At 42.5% G+C, this 17953-nt stretch overlaps 1 protein-coding gene across 2 annotated transcripts in view; it reads left to right on the top strand.

Moving 5' to 3' along the window:
* TNIP1 (TNFAIP3 interacting protein 1) overlaps positions 1-17953 on the top strand; it is a 117704-nt gene that overhangs the window by 57919 nt on the left and 41832 nt on the right. For both annotated transcript variants that reach the window (XM_040345049.1, XM_040345048.1), the window contains exons 4-5: positions 2033-2136; positions 4297-4365. In XM_040345049.1, coding sequence (XP_040200983.1) covers positions 2033-2136; positions 4297-4365 — 173 coding nt within the window. The remainder of the gene's footprint in view (positions 1-2032; positions 2137-4296; positions 4366-17953) is intronic.

Genomic DNA, 17953 nt, shown 5'->3' with positions numbered 1-17953 from the left:
ACGGGTTAAAGTTAAGGGTTAATTATTTATTTATTGTTACTTGGTATTTTTGTTAGAACACATTTTATTTTTTATTTATGATTTTTATTTATTTGTGTATTTATTTTAGATTTATTTATTCATTTATTATTATTTATATAATAATAATAAAATAAAAAATATATAAAATAATTATAAATAACCCTAACCCAACTCTGAATTCTAACCCTAACCTAAACTGAACTCGAACCCCTTACACTACGAAAAAACTGTATAATAAACAAATAATAATAAAAGAAGAAATAAAAGCTAATGGAAAAGCTAAAATACCTAGCAACAAATGATGCAACAGATAATTGTTTTCTCTATTGGCTAATTAAAAAAAAAAAAAAAACGCCCACAACAATGCCCAAAACACTGCATACAGACACCAAAAAAACGCTGGAAAAGCGCTCAAAAATGCTACGCTCAGGTGTGAATGCAGCCTAAAGCTGGTCATAGATAGATTGAATTTGGACTGGTTCAGTAGGGACTGAAATCATTACAACTAGCCTGTTGAATTTTTTTATGCTATCACTGCCAGTGGCTATGGCCGCCAGCAGTGATTATTGTGTTCTGCCGGCAGGGAATGATCCTCGTATAACCATTTGCTGTGCAGAACATTTTATATACATGCACTGAGCCACAAGCAGTTAACATTCTGTGTTTCGGATAGTATCAGTTGTCGCCCAAAAAAATCTGCTTTCAAGATCGCTGTATAAGATCTGCTTTCAGTGTTTATTACAAGCAGGGCTTTTTGGATTTTTTATATAAATAATAATAGCGACACGGCTATCTTGAGCAAGACTCTTGGTGCAGCAGAGTGAATGAGACTCCAAGCTGGAAAGTCTGCTCATGAGATCTCATTGCTGGAGCTCAGTGTGATCGATGAATGCAGAAACAAACTGACAATGCCACACACACCCAAAAATATTAAGTTCTGTATAAAATACAGTGGCGGCTGGTGCTCAACATTTTTGGGGCGGGGCGCAAAATAAAAAAATAAAAAAATTGCAGCCTCACTGTGCCCATCAAATGCAGCCACTGTGCCATCGATTGTCACCACTGTGCCATGCCATCAAATGCAGTCACTATGCCATCAATTCGCACCACTGTGCCATGCCATTAAACGCAGTGACTGTGCCATGCCATCAAACGTAGTCACTTTGCCATGCCATCAAACACAGCCACTGTGCCATCAATTGTCACCACTGTTCCATGCCATCAAACACAGCCACTGTGCCCCTTAATTGTCGCCACTGTGCCAATTGTCACCACTGTGCCGATTGTTGCCACTGTGCATGTCACTGTGCCCTTTAATTGTTGCCACTGTGCCCTTTGTCGCCACTGTGCCCTTTGTCGCCACTGTGCCCATTGATGCAGTGTGCCCTTTGTCGTCACTCTGTGCCCATTGATGCCACTGTGCCCTTTGTCGCCTCTGTACCCTTTGTCGCCTCTGTGCCCTTTGTCGCCACTGTGCCCATTAATGCCACTGTGCCCTTTGTTGCCTCTGTGCCCTGTAAAATGCACTATCAGAGCCGCTGGCTCTGATAGGCACTTCCGCTAGCTCTGATAGGCACTTCCGCACAGCCAACCAGCTGCCGTTATTCAAGGTCCGGCTACCTGAATAGACCAGCGGCAGCTGGCAACAATAACATACATTCATGCAATGCATGAATGTATGTTATTTCAGTGGTGGTGCGGAGCCAGAGGGGGCGGCGCTCCAGTGCCCTCTATAGACGGACCGCAACTGATAAAATACAAGAGTACTGCACAAAATATGTAGTAAATGGCATCAGAAGATACATTTCTCAATGTTTCTGACAATCTTGAGTAGTTTGAACATCCAAGATGCCATGAGAACGAAACCTTATTTTTGAATACAATGTAGGTATAACTGTACAACGAAAATTGCAAATGATGACAATGTATGTTTGTCCATCATACCTGAAATATAATATGAAATATCAGCTGTTAATGGACTGATCCATTAATTCTTTGTAATCTGTTTCAGAAAAAGAGCACATGGATGACTTTCTGCATGTACAGATGGAGAAAATGGGTGCAGAATCAAATACCGGTACTACTCTTAAAAATAACCAGAAATCTCCAACAAGTGTGAGTAGCCCAGAATGTTCCAAATGTCTTTAAAGGGTACAGTAACTCCACTTTCATGGGGGGAAAAATGGCAAATAAACAAAAAAGAATAAAGCGGATATAATTGCAACTCAGGTCCTATTGTAATTGAATGTTATTAAAAATGACCTTTCCCTTTCAATCTGCAGTGCTGTCATTTTCTATAAAATGCAATGCAACCTGGATGTGTTATGTACACAGTGTATGGAATATATGTCAGATATGTCATTTCCTGCTCGTGTGATTGGCTAACTGATTTTCCCAGAAGTCTGCACTAAGATACAAGTCAGATTATTGGTATCGCCTGCAACAAAAATTTCATTTTTTAGTGAGATACTCCCAATAGGAAATCAAGTCTAAAGGGATGCAGACTCTGCAACTTTTCCCATTAGAGCCCCGCAGGTGCAGCAGCTAATTGATAATTCTCAAACCACTCCCATTAGGGTCAGCACAGGGACACAGACAAGAAGCTATTTCTTCAAAATAACAAAAGGTCGCAATCTGCAACAAAGTTTGTTAAAATCCTTGGAATGTACATAGATCACCCAGAGGGGAATGTTTTTTTTTTCTCAACACAAGTGGAGTTGCTCTTTAAATGTTAAGATCTACTCCCTGACCCATTTATAGTCCTCTCTTCTGCACTGCCCCACCTGCTAGTTGCTCTGTTGGAGCTGTCACAAAATGCACAGCACTTTCGGGTATGGGCGAACACGAGCAGAGACAAATGTTGGAGACGCCATGTGATGTATTCTTCCCTCCCCTATGTAAAAGGCTGCAGGACCCAGGGCCCATTTGAAGAGAGATCAGTACCTGTCTGTATGGCTATTTTGGGGGAAAAAATCATCGGGAGGAGAATTTAGGCCTGTGGATATTTTATTAAATTCATAATAATACTTTTTTTTTTATATATGTTCAACTAAATGACCTGCAAATTTACTTTAGGTTAGTTTTACCTTTTTGATTTAATTTACTTCTTTTGATGCACCTGATAATTAATTAAAGTGTCACTAAACCCACAAAAAACTATCAAGAAATTCTGCATTACTTGCTGTTCATACTCACTCAGTCACTATGAGATTAGTTTTCTGCAAAAAACCTGGTTGATCCTGCTGCTCTCTATCTCCCCCTTCTGATCATGTCCCCAATTCAGCTAGGGATTTTGTAGCTGTGGTGGCAGCATTGCACATGCTCAGTTTTCAGTGAGGTTCTATGCTGAGCATTTCCTTCCTATCACATCTGAGCAGCCCATGTGACTATAGAGTCACACATTTGGGTGTATTCACAGTGATAAATGACAGCCCACTCCCTCTCTCCTCCTATATGTTCTTTAACAACATAAACACAATGGTGTCAGGAAATTACATGCAGATTGATGGAGGCTTCATATCCCCTAATTTTAAGACACAGGCTGGAGGAGTGTAACACAGCCTGTGACTGACATAAATCCACCCACACCATGTTATTTGCACAAAATAATAAAGCTTTCATTAAAAATATATATGTGTATGTATGTATGTATATGTGTGTGTATGTGTGTATATTTGTATATATGTATGTGTGTGTGTATATGTGTGTGTATGTGTATATATATATATATATATATATATATATATATATATATATATATATATACCAATTTAAAATAGTTTTTATATATATATTTTTATTTTTACTCTGTATTCCAACGGCTATTTATTTTAGCTTATGTTTCCTCCCTGCAGACAGGCTGGGGGAGAGCTGGGTCATGTGACAGATGTATATTGATTAGGAAAAGGGAACTTGGATGTTTTTTTTTTTTTATATATATATATATATATATAATTACAGTGCCATCATCCACATACAGAAACAGAAGGGACAGTGTTAATTAAACCGTGTGTGTTTTTTAGTATCACTTTAAGATTCACAGGATATATGATACCGCTTTGTATACATTTTCTTTGAGTCCTATTGCAGTGTTTCCATTCTTCCTGCATGTGAATGGTCAAGCAGGTGATCCTGAGCAACTTCATCCAACAGAGTATGTGTAAAACAAACTCACAAATAAGCATTTCACCTTAGAAAATATCATGATAATATTAATAAAAACAGTATAGTCTGCACTGTAATTTCCAGTTCTAAATCGGTGTTTCTCTTCCATAGGGATCATCTTCTGAATTTGAAATCCTGGACCATAAAGAAAGAAAAAAGCCTCTTGAAGTCAGATTATCGGTGAGTGGATAGATGTGTTATAAGATAAACTGCCAGTGGACCACCTTGTCCTGGGGACAGCACTCCTACTTTGACAGCTTTAAAGTGAGAATCCAGTCTAAACAGTTTTTCTTTGTTGGGTGGAGAAGGCTTGTATCCTCAGTAAGATTTTTAATGCCGCTTCTGTCCTGATGAATAATACGCTTTTGTGCTGGGTTAAGGTTTATAGTCACCTATTCTGCTGAGCATTCCTCAGATATTGGCTCTTTTGTAGATAAACAACCTCTTGACATATGGCTTACCTCTAATTGGCGTAGTCTTAGAACTTCTTTCCCAGTGGATCGTAGATTTACATTCCATCAGCAAAGAACATTTTTCTGAGAAATAAACAGATCGCAATTCAACCAGTTCTGCAGGGACTGGCCAATTTGTGATCTGTGGCCATCCCCATTCAGTAGAAGTCAATCATTAGATCAACTTCTGTCAAATGAACATGCTGGAAAACTTTTGGCAAGCAGTGGCTGCAGCCTCTGATTAGTGTATTATGAAAGTGTTCAGTCCTGCTTTCAGAATATGATTTCCTGGCGGCTGAACGAAAAAAAATAACCATGTAGAGACAGCTTTAGTCTACTGATTACAGGTGGAAAGCAGATAACTTCTGCCAGGTTTAACAAGAGTCAATTTAAAGTGATTGTAAAGTCCTATTTCTTCTTTCTATAAAAATAACAAACATGTCTTGCCTGCCCTGTGTAGTGGATTTGCACAGAGCAGCCCAGATCCTCCTCTTCTCTGTTCCCTCTTCTGTGCTCATGGCCTCTTCCTCCTGTTGAGTGCCCCCACAGCAAGCAGCTTGCTATGGGGGCACCCAAGCCAAGTCACAGCTCCGTGTGTCCTCTCAGACATGGAGCTGCAATTCGGCCCCGCCTTCTCTCTCTCCTGATTGGCTAACTTTGACAACAGTGGAAGCCAATGTCACCACTGCTGTGTCTCAGTCAATCGGGAGGGAGAGTCCCGCACGTCCGAGAGACACTCGTGGACATCAATGAAAATAGATGGGCTCAGGTAAGTATTAGGGGGCTGAGGGGGGCTGCTGTACACAGAAGTCTTTTTATCTTAATGCACAGAATGCATTAAGATAAAAAAACCCTCTGACTTTACAACCCCTTTAAGGGCTGATTTACACCAGATGCAGTCCAGTGTGTTTTTAATCTGCATCAAAAATGCCTGGACAGTGTTTAACATCTATTCCAATGGCTCTAGTTCACACTACAGCAGTGCGCTTCTGCGCAGTCAACAAAAGAACTCCTCCAGAATGCAGTAAAATGCATTAAAACCGCACCAAAATGTACATGTCCTCAATTAAGAGGAAGGAAAAAAAAGTATAAAAAAGCATCAAAACACATCACAAATGCACATGCAAGAGGCACATCTGCGATGCCGAATTTGTGGTGTGAACCGAACCTATAAATCAATTGAGCATTGTAGAAAAATCCTGAGACGCAATTACTGTTCAGGTAATTAGACAGCAGGGGGTGCTGTGGCTGCCTGAATACAATAACCAGCACTGGATATTTCTCCATCCACGCTGCTGCAGTCTGCTGGTTCCACATTAGAACAGAGATTAACATCCTTCTGCATGGGGCATAGATAGGAGAATCTTTTGTTTCCAAGAGATAAATCTAGTCAGTGAAATCTCCCTATTTAATCTCCCTTTAATTTAATTGGGTTATAGTGGCAGTAATACTTCCTGCAAATCCTTTTGTGTGAAGCTAATTATTTTCCAAGAAAAAAAAGCGAGCGGAATGGGCAGACCCACATAGGATAATGTTTACCTTCTCATTAATGACGAGCAGCCTAGATGTTGTGCAATATTATTAATCTTTAGAGCAAGAGCTTCAGCATTCCCAGCACTGTGTTTTTGGTTGTTTCACAAAGCAGAAATTCCAGATCATCCCTTTCCTGAAATACAGCATTGGCATGTTTGTCTTGTTAGAATACTGGTTGTGCAATTTTTTCTGTCATATTTCTGTCATATTACAGTGCCTTGAAAAAATATTCCTCTAACTAGATTTTAGTTAGAGGTATCAAAGTAAATGGGGGTGAATACAAATGCACGCCACACTTTTTCAGATATTTATTTGGAAAAAAAAAAGAAGATTTGTTTCTGTTATAAAATGTTGTAAGTAATTTTTCTCCTTCACTGATGTGCGCTCATGAGGCTGCACTGATGGGCTTCACTGATGAGGTGGCACTGATGAGGAGGCACTAATATGCAGCACTGAGAGGTGGCACTAATGGGCATGGATAGGCGACACTGATGAGCACTGAAAGGCAAAACTGACTGGCATCACTGATGGGCACTGATTGACTTTACTGCTGGGCACTGATTGGCATCACTGCTGGGTACTGACTGGCAACTTTAAGTTGCACATTAGCTGTCTGGGGAACTATGTCCATGCTTTTGCAAAGTACATTTTTTGACAACTTTGATCTTTCATGAATACTTTGCTCTGCTGACTTGCTTAGAATATTGTTTTCTAGCAAAAATTCTCTTGTGTCAATCTCGCCTCTGCTAGCGGCGAGATTGACACCCGCGATCCATGTCGGCGGGAGCGAGCACAAAGCTATGTCGCTCCTCCCGCTCGCCGCCCCCAATGGATTCCTATGGATGCGCAGCATCTCGTGGGGGGGGGGCGAGCGCGAGAAGCACAGCCTCGTATACCCGGTTTCCAGCACGATCACATCGCGCTGGAAACAAAAAATCGTCGATACCTACTATATGTGGTCTTTTATCAAACTCTTAAGCATCTTCCCTACTATAGATGTTAGACTTGCAGGTCTGTATTTACTTGGTAAAGACTTTGATCCCTTTTTAAATATAGGCACTACAATGGTCTGGTGCAGGTCCATTGTTACCATGGCAATCATTAAAGAGTCTCTAAAAACTAGAAACAATGGCTTTGAAATAACAAAGCTCAACTCTTTGAGGACACATGGGTGTATGCCATCTGATCCAGATGCTTTATTCCTCTTTACTGTATATTATCTAACTGTTTTTGGACCATATACATTTTGAGGCTGTGGCAATACTATTCTGATTATGGAAAAGAGAAAATTGCTAAATTTTCTCTTTTTTCATTTTTATTTGTGCCAAATCTCACATTAATTGCCGCTTTTTGACTGGTTCATGCATTTAATTTAATTGCAACTCATATTGATCAGCGCAGTTTTTTACCCTTTATATTTATTCTGATTATGGACATGGCCTCCACCATTTTCCCCTTTGTATAAACAGAGCTGAAGAAAGTATTTAATAGATTTGTCTTTACTTTGTCCCCAGTCACACAACAATGAGCAAGGGGCCTACATGCTCATACCTGATCTTTTTTACTATTATTATGCTTTAAACATTTTTTTGGGGCTGTCTTACTCTCTTTTGTAATCTGTAGTTTGTTTTGAATTTTTTGATCTGGCTTTCATTTTTTCGTCTTTTGCTATGCCCATTGTAACTTTCAAATGATGAAAGTGTTTTTTTTTTCATTTTTAGATTTATTTTAAATGCCATTTCCTTTTGAACATTGCATGTGGGGCACACAGGTTTTACTTTTAAGCTATTAAGCAGACTTAAAGGAACACTAAAGGTTCGTTTTTTATTAGATCAATTGATTGCTGTAAGCTAGAGCATTTAAATATCACTTACCTCGTTTTTCCTTTTGACCTCCAAAATACAGTAATCAAGGTTTGAAAATGCCATTTCCTGTCACTCCTCTTCTTGCTTTCCACCAGCACCTGAGCCGTTTTGCATGGTGGAAAGCAGAATGTGCTCACCCCCTCCCTATGACTACAGCCCTGCGTGAAGATGCTCTCTTATCCCTCACAGGCATGGAGGCTAAGCCTAATGGGAACTGTAGTTCCAATTAGGCCGTGATGTAGCAAGAATGAATGCGCACCGCAAACCAGGAAGTCAGTGAGAATAATGATTCAGGAGTGACGAAGGTGAATAAAACAGCTCGATTTCAACAGGTATCAAACTAGTTATAATGCAAAACATTACTTTTTACTTTATCAGCTACCGTCAGACTTTAATTTAAGAGGAAAATATTTTTGTCTTTACAACCCCTTTAAGCTGGCCATAAACTGTAAAAACCTATCTTCCCTGCTGGTTATTACAGTATATTCTGACAGCCAAACTCTGGACTGTAAGAATAACTAGACAGTGGCTGGTTTTAATTGGGTGCAGACACAGTTTAAGTGACGATTTTCTGACTTGCTCTTTCAATTTTAAGATCGAAAGATGTCAGGCGGGATGGTGCCAAAAATGCCACCCATGGCTCGAATTTCAGGCAGTCCTGATGAGTCATTCTGTGTATAGCCATCTTAAAGCGGATGTTCCCTGGAAAAAAAATATTAAAAGCCAGCAGCTACAAATACTGCAGCTGCTGACTTTTAATATTAGGACATTTACCTGTCCTGGAGTCCAGCGCCGTCCGGCAGCAGAGGACGAGCGATCGCTCGTCACTCTGATGCTCCCCCCGCCATCCACGGTGAGGGAACTAGGAAATGAAGCGCTCCAGCTTCACTGCCCAGTTCCCTACGGCGCATGCGCGAGTCGCGCTGCGCCCGCCGATTGGCTCCCGATGTGTGCTGGGAGCCGAGTGTTCCCAGCACACAACAGGACTGGACGGGAGGTGACGTAATGCCCGCAGTCTGCCCGAGACTGTTGTGGCCGGAAGTGGGTGCAAATACCTGTCTTTAGACAGGTATCTGCACCCCCCTCCCTCCTGAAAGGTGTCAAATGTGACACCGGAGGGGGGGAGGGTTCCGATCGGCGTGAGTTCCAATTTAGGGTGGAGCTCCGCTTTAAAGTGGTTGTAAACCCTTTCATATACCCAGTAAAATGACTGGACTCGGGTGATACACAGAGATGAAACAAGACTTTAAACATAAATCGTGCCTGTTTGTTTGCAGTCTTCTCTACATCTGTTCAAGGTTCAGAATTTATAAAACTAACCTTACTGTCAGAAAAAAGGGGGTAGAGAGCTGAAGTTACACTCTGCAGAGCTGACTGAGGAGAGGTTTGAGAGCTGATTGGAGGGAAGAGACACACCCCTCTCCACACACAGCACACAGGAATGGAGCTGAGGCTGTCACCTAGCTGGAGCTCCCTCTCCTGTCACCCTTTTTCTCTTGGTGTCAGGAGAACTTGTCAGAAGTGATTCATGCTGATTGAGGAACAAAGCAGCGGACAGAAATGACACTCAGTGCTCTTAATAGAGACACATACATAGTTTAGAGGGCTAGGCATTGATAATTTTTCATGTCTGAGGTTTACAACCACTTTAATGTCGTTCAGTTTAGGGTTCACATCTACTTTGAAGCAATGCGTCATCTGTATGCTTGCATACACCTTTATTATTCTAAAAAAGGTTACAGGATGTTCTTTAAATGCTCACAAACTTTCTCTTCTTGGGTTTCCTAGTTTGCAGCATGTTATCTCTTGTACACAATGTTCCCCGGTGGTCTGTGTTTCCTTTTGTTGGCCTCTTATATACAGACTATGTTAGTCAGCCTGGCCACACTTCCCCATTGTGCAATCTTGTAGTTTTCTTAGTGGGATCAGCATTGTTCTCTGACACTGACTCATTGTTCTGTGTAACACCTATATTAACAGAGTAGCAGGGATTGTATGCTATGTGAATCAGCTCGGGGCTTTCTCATCTTGCCTGCAGACTGGTTTAACCCTGTGACTGGATACTAGAAATCAGCCTGGTCATCGAGGAACAAACCTTTCAGGAAACAGGGCTGTAATTCCTCCTGTTCTAGGCTCTCATCAATGAAGCATCATACCAATCAGACTCTATTAATTTCTCATCAGCAATGCTACATACATATAGATTTCCAAATGTAGCACCTGGTTACTTCCAAGTACCGGTGCTTTGTTAAATTTAGAGGGGGATCAGAGAGTTAATTGGCTCTGATCCAGTTAATCTGTTCAAATTGGGTCTCTGTCTCTGCTTGGCTGTGCTATGGGCTTATTCTGTTGTTCCTGTGGTGCTGTTCCCACCCCAGGACCATAGGTGGCAGCAGTGGAGTCGAGGTTTGGGTGCTTTTCCCCAGCAGCCTATCAGGAGGGTTTCTCCTTGCTGTGCATGCTGGGGGAGGGTATTTATGAGACAGACGCTATTAGTCTAGGCTCTTCTTCTTCAAGTGCGTCACCCACCTTTAGGGTGACTGCATCACGGCGCCCCCGCGAAATGGCCTTCCAGGCCGGGGTGCACGTGCCACGTGGTGTTCCTGGTTCCAGGACCATGTTGGTCTGGAACATTTAATGCTGTGGCGGGGCCCCAGTAATCGACTGGGTCCCCAATCCTGAAAAGATCCCACGCGTGTTCCCAGTGAGAGAAAGCTGTTCGGTGGGTAGTCCATCTGAGGAGAGCCAAGAGAGCCTGGCAATCCAATAGGGTCTCGACAATCCACCGGGGATCAAGGGAACTGATTTCTGAAAGGCTGGACGTAGGTCACCTGTCAGTCGGTAACCTGCAAACTACCTGAAGGAGATCCAGGCCAAAGTCTATCAAGGAGGATTACCTCCGCTACCTCAATCCTAAGGACGGTCTGTGGCAGAGACTTTTCCTCTAAGTTCCAAGTGATGCTCTGGCTGCCAGGTCAGTGAGAGAGGCCTGTCCAGGTACGCTATACCCACTCCGGCTGAAGTGGCGAAGAAGACTAAGTGTTGTTGGAAGCAGGACTGTTTCCCTATTGCTACGCCTGAATCTGCTATTTCTCCTTTTACTTCAACACTTCTATCACCACAAGTTTTATTGTTTTTACCCGGCTGGGTAATAAAGAGCACAGAAAGACGGTGGAGGAGCCATGAGGTAACATGCCACCCAAAACAAACCAGCAGCTCCTTCGGGGGTAGTGCTACACAAATATGATATCCAGGACATCTGAAACAGGATGCTTTGGCCTTTTAGCACACCGATAGGCTATAGTAGTGAGAAGATGCTGCTAAAGTCACTAGTAATTAATCACTAAGTGACCATTTACACCTGAACATTGTTTGTTTTTTGTGCCTAAATCCAGGTACACACTATAAGTTTGTTGGTTGGGTTGGATGAAAAAAAAACTGTCGGCTCTGGTCAGAGCCGCTGTACTAACTATGCAAAGTTAGTGCAACGATCTCCCCCGCTAAGCTCTTGTGTTCTGACAGGGGGACGGCCCCCCTGCCAGAGCACTCCAATTGCGCTCTCTGCCAGTGGCTGAGAGCGCTGATCAGGACTTGGTCGGCTGCTGGTTTTCCAGCATACTGGTTCGACAGAAGCTGGCCAAACCAAGAAACCAATGGATCATCCTCACTAAATATGGTCTTGTGACTCTGTATACAGTCCTTATATCTTTTCACCTTCTGATCTGCTGATGACCTAAATATTGTAGTTTGGTGCTTCTTCCACTTATCTGCAGTCATAGACCTTAGCTCATGAGTGCTTTGGGTGCATTTGGCTGATGAAAGATAGCTAAAACTGTGATGGGTGAGGCTAGGGCCGATGTGCTGTTGGATAATGCTTCTGATGATCTGCGCATGAGCAGTGCATAACTTTACTCCAGCTGATCTGCTGGCATGACATCAACACTGCGCATGTGTAGATCATCTGAGCCATTATCCGACAATCACAACATTAATCAACAGAACACCAGACACAGAGGATTACAGCGTGAGTACGTAATATCACTCCAGCTGATCTGCCGATGAGCTGGCGTGACGTCACACTACGCATTAGCAGATCGTCTGAGCTATTATCCTATGATCACAGTATTAAATCGACAGAACACCGGACACCGAGGATTACAGCATCACCTGACTGGTAACCAGGGACAACACTTCCCTGCCGCCTGCATTCCCACCCACCCAACCAATAGAACCTCTTCACCCAACCACCAATAGGAACACAGGCTCACCCGCTCCCCTCTGCTGATGGCAGGGAGTTGCGAGCTGTGGCTGCTTTTGTGGCACAGCTATGCCTGTTGGGTTATGTCGGTTTTCTGTCGATTTTACCTCCACGTTTTGCTGATCATCGGATAATGCCTCTGACGATCTGCGCATGTGCAGTGTTGAGCTCATGCCAGCTGATCTGCTGGAGTGACGCTGTGTACTGCACATGCGCAGATCGTTGGAGGCATTATCCGACGATCTACACTATTTGACAGAACATACAAGGAGCGAATTTGCTTCAATCCCCCATCAACACAGACAGACCTGATGTGGAAATCCCTTCTTCCAGACCATTGTCTTCTCCTGGTGGGGGCGAGCAGGGGAAGCCGTCCTAACCAGAAGAAAGTGATTATTGCTAGTGGCTATAGCAACCGGTAGCAATAATCGCAAGAGAATCCATCAGGCTGGTTGTAACCAAGTTGATCCATCTATCAAACTTGGTATATTCTGCCTGCTCATTAACAGTTCAAATTTCGGGCAGTTTAGCAGGAACTGGCCAAGATTCGAACCATGTATGGCCGGCCTAAGAGCCAGTATAAAAAGCCAATTTAGAGGTTGAACCCTACCTGCTTCAAGCTGCACTTGTAAAAATTGGTCCATTTGATATGCATTCCACTCTGTTTGGTTTAAGGCAGCCCAGATACAGTGCCATAGTAAAAGTATTCACACCCCTTTAAAATTTTCCACATTTTGTCATGTTACAACCAAAAATCGAAATGTATTTGATTAGTATTTTATGTGCTAGACCAACTCAACAAGGCACATAGGAAACAAGGAAAATTACAAATGGTTTTCAAATTTTTTCACAAATGAATATCTGAAAAGTGTGGTGTGCATTTGTATTCAGCCCCCTGAGTCAATAGTTTGTAGAACCGCCTTTCACTGCAATTACAGCTGCAAGTCTTTTTGGGGATGTCTCTACTAGCTTTGCACATCTAGAGAATGACATTTTTGCCCATTCTTCTTTGCAAAATAGCTCAAGCTCTGTCAGATTGAATAAAAAGCGTCTGTCAACAGCAATTTTCAAGTCTTGCCACAGATTCTCAATTGGATTTAGGTCTGGACTTTGTGTCATTTTAACACATAGATATGCTTTGATCTAAACCATTCCATTGTAGCTCTGGCTGTATGTTTAGGGTCATTGTCCTGCTGAAAGGGAAACCTCTGCCCCAGTCTCAAGTCTTTTGCAGACCCTAACCGGTTTCCTTCTAAGATTGCCCTGTATTTGGCTCCATTCATCTTCCCCTCAATTCTGACCAGCTTCCCTGTCCCTGCTGAAGGAAAGCATCCCCATAACATGATGCTGCCACCACTATGTTTCATGGTGGGGATGGTGTGTTCAGGGTGATGTGCAGTGTTAGTTTTCCGCCACACATAGCGTTTTGCTTTTAGGCCAGAAATTTGCATTTTGGTCTCATCTGACGAGAGCACCTTCTTCCACATGTTTTCTCTGTTCCCCACATGGCTTCTCACAAACTGCAAATAGATCTTCTTATGGCTTTCTTTCTTCTTGCCACTCTTCTATAAAGGCCAGCACTGTGGCCTGCACGACTAATAGTTATCCTATGGACAGATTCTCCCACCTGAGCTGTGGATCTCTGCAGCTCCTCCAGAGTTACCATGGGCCTCTTGTCTGCTTCTCTGATTAATGCTTTCCTTGCCTGGCCTGTTAGTTGAGGTGGACGGCCATGTCTTGGTAGGTTTGCAGTTGTGCCATACTCTCCATTTCCGGATGATGGATTGAACAGAGCTCCATGAGATTTTCAAAGCTTGGGATATTTTTTTATAACCTAACTCTGCTTTAATCTTCTCCACAACTTTATCCCTTACCTGTCAGGTGTGTTTCTTGGTCTTCATGATGCTGTTATCTAAGGTTCTCTAACAAACCTCTGAGGGCTTCACAGAACAGCTGTATTTTTACAGAAAGGTTTTTTTATTAACAAAACAGCATTACAAAATATGCAGTAGTCGACAATCAGGTTCACATAGAAACAATATCAGTCAGAAATAAGCATTCCCAGCGTTTACAAAAAAAAAAAAAAATATACAATAAAATAAACAAACAAGGTACAAGTTCATGGCTCTTTCGCCCTGACATACCTCAACCGATAACTACCAGGCGCAGTCCCAACTAGAGCCCTCCCTCGAGTACACTAGTTAGGCCCCATACACACCATAGAATCTATCCGCAGATAAATCCCATCAAATGGGTTTCTGCGGATAGATCCTATGGTGTGTACACGCCAACGGATATTTATCCGCGGATAAATCTCCCCTGGGATGGATTTCCAGCAGATGGATATTTGCTGACATGCTCAACAAATCCATCTGCTGGAATCCATTCCAACGGATGGATCCGCTCGTCTGTACAGACTTACCGGATCCATCCGTCTAAAGGGATTCCCCGCACGCGTCGTAATGATTTGACGCATGCGTGGAATTCCTTATATGACAGCGTCGCGCCCGTCGCCGCGTCATACTAGCGGCGACGGCGCGACACGTCATCGGCAGAGGATTTCGGCGCGGATTTCAATGCGATGGTGTGTATCTGCTGGACCGTATCTGCGGATAAATCCTCTCGTGTGTATGGGGCCTTACTAGCTATCATGCTCACCCTCTAGCTTCAGTAGTTTGAGTCACTAACTTAGACCAAATATGCAGATTTTTTTTTATGTCACAATGTAGAGTTTACGATTTCCTATCATCTGTGCCCAGTCTTGCCACACAGAGTTAATCCAGCTCTGAGCAATCCTCTTTTATTGTTCAGTGAAAATTAACAGACTTCCAGATAAAAACCTGTCTAAATAAAAAGTCCTTTCCTCTCTCCTTGCTTTGAGTGACAGGTTATTTACTTATCCAGCTTGGACATGTTTATCATATGTTATGTTATGTTTATCATAATATGAGGTGATCCACAGGTCATTGTATATTACCAGGATGTGTTATGTGGGGGAGGGGTGGATTTTTCACTTTTTATACTGTGGATCACCTCATATTATGATTAACATAACATATGATAAACATGTCCAAGATAGATATGTAAATAACCTGTCACTCAAAGCAAGGAGAGAGGAAAGGACTTTTTTTTTAGACAGGTTTTTATCTGGAAGTCTGTTAATTTTCACTGAACAATAAAAGAGGATTGCTCAGAGCTGGATTAACTCTGTGTGGCATGACTGGGCACAAATTGTTGGGTTTACATCCACTTTAAGTTAAATGTCAGTAGCTACAAAAACAAGTCTGTGGTTCAGACCGTACTGAAACCAGAGAGTTGGCATAGTTGCCAGACTACTTTTCTTTTTCAATGCAACAGCCCTATGAGGTTTTAAAAAATGTTTGCCATGCTCTCTAGCCTGCCCTGTACATTTAGAATGCATTTTAGGTCAGTGAACATCGTCGTCATTAAGTAACATCATTAGACTTCAGCAAAACAAATGATCTCCTACCATCTGAAGCTAAAACATAATCTGTATTCCTAGTTTCTCACATTCAGACTTGTTTTCAAAGTTTCTGAGAACTTCTTGGAGCTTATTGTTTTTATGATTTTTTTATTTTATTTTATGGAAAATGTACAAGAAAATCTGATCTCAGGCTCAATATAGTGGTCTTTCAAGGATTTTTAAACAAAAACAAAAAAAAAGACCTCTACCCAAAACTTTTAAATTCCTATGTTTGTGAAGGTTGAGTGTAAAATTGTAATTCCCAATTATTATTACTATATTATTCAATATGAAAAAAATGTAAATAGAATTGCTGCAGTAGTCTGATGACTGATAAGATGCAGACATGCGATCCCAGCGCTTCTTGCGCAGGTCCAGAGCTTTTTTTTTTTTTATTCTTTTGATGCAGCAAACTGTATACTGTATGGCCTCGTACACACGACCGAACATGTCCGCTTAAACTGGTCTGCGGACCAGTTTCCGCGGACATGTTCGGTCGTCTGTACGGCCGACCGGACAATTTTCCGGCGGATCGGACAGGTTTCCAGCAGACAAATGTTTCTTAGCATGCTAAGAAACATGTCCGCTGGAAGCCTGTCCGTCGGACATGTTCGGTCGTCTGTACGACTCACCGGACATGTCTGCTCGGCAGAAAGCCCTTGCATGCGTCGAAGTGATTCGACGCATGCGTGGAAGCATTGACCTTCCAGGGTCGCGCACGTCGCCGCGACGGCGCGGCCACGTCACCACGTTCGCAGTCCGCGGGAAATTTGGTCTGATGGTGTGTACAGCCATCAGACCAAAATCCGCCAGGGGACATGTCCAATGAAAACGGTCCGCGGACCGTTTTTATCGGACATGTCCCGTCGTGTGTACAAGGCCTATTACAATTAGAACATACATACAGTCATAGTTGACAAAAGTAAGAAACAGGCATATAACCGAGAAAGCCTAAGGCGGTAAACACATTGAACAGACCAAGATGAAAAATCTTCTCAAAGCCTGGAATATGTATTATTAGGTTGTTCCAGACTATTATTCAGGGGAAGAGAGACCAGAACTGGGTTTTAAATAAGGAAATAGTTGTATGACTTTTACATATTGTGTGGGAAATTTATGTTTAAAAAAAAATGGTGTTTTTTACATTGCAAATATTCCTAAAATTCAGCCAGTTGTTTTTTTTTAACATGATCATTGCAGTTTCACGTTACAGCAGTGATGGGAAGCATTGGGTTTTTGCATGACTTTACAAAGAAAATATATGACTTGCTTATTATGAAATTAAATATTGTTCCTCTTACGTACTGAAGTTCTTTCTCTTGGCTAGCGTCCTGGTTTGTCTTGTTCATAAGGGAAGATTAAGAGTGAAAGATAACTTTTTTTTAGCGGGGTACATAGAGGCCCAGTGTACTTCTCAGCAGTGGATTTAGAAAGGGACACAAAATCTAGAGTATGCCCTACATAAAAAATGTCTGTGTAATTAATATACACTATGGGCCAGATTCACGTACACTAGCGGCGGCGTAACGTATCCCGTTTACGTTACACAGCCGCAAGTTTTCAGCGTAAGTGCCTGATTCACAAAGCACTTACCTGTAAACTGGCGGCGGTGTATCGTAAACACGTCCGGTGCAAGCCCGCCCAATTCAAATGGGGCGTGTACCATTTAAATTAGGCGCGCTCCCGCGCCGGACGTGTACTGCTCATGCTCCGTTAGGAAATTCCCGCTGTGCTTTGCGCGAAGTGACGTAATTTTTTTGAACGGCGACGTGCGTAACGTACTTTCGTATTCCCGGACGTCTTACGCAAAAAAAAAAATTTTGAAATTCGAAACGGGAACGACGGCCATACTTTAACATGGCTCGTGTAAAGTTAAGGCATGTAAAACGAGGCTTAACTTTGCGACGGGAAAAAATTACTAGCGACGACGTAACGAACGCGAAAACCGCTGTGGATCGCCGTAAATGCTCATTAGCATACCCGACGCAGGAAAACGACGCAAACTCCACCCAGCGGCGGCCGAAGTATTGCAGCCTAAGAAACGAAGGTGTACAAAGCCGTAAGCCTGTCGGATCTTAGCCAAAAGCCGTCGTATCTTGTTTGTGAATCACAAATAACGATACGAAAATACGCCGGAGTATCACTAGATACTCCGGCGTATCTCGTCTGAGAATCT

The sequence above is a fragment of the Rana temporaria genome, chromosome 3 (assembly GCF_905171775.1).
Source record: "Rana temporaria chromosome 3, aRanTem1.1, whole genome shotgun sequence".
In the NCBI taxonomy this organism is placed as follows: Eukaryota; Metazoa; Chordata; class Amphibia; order Anura; family Ranidae; genus Rana; species Rana temporaria.
Note: the sequence above shows the minus strand (reverse complement) of the source record. Positions and strands in the feature narration are given on the sequence as shown.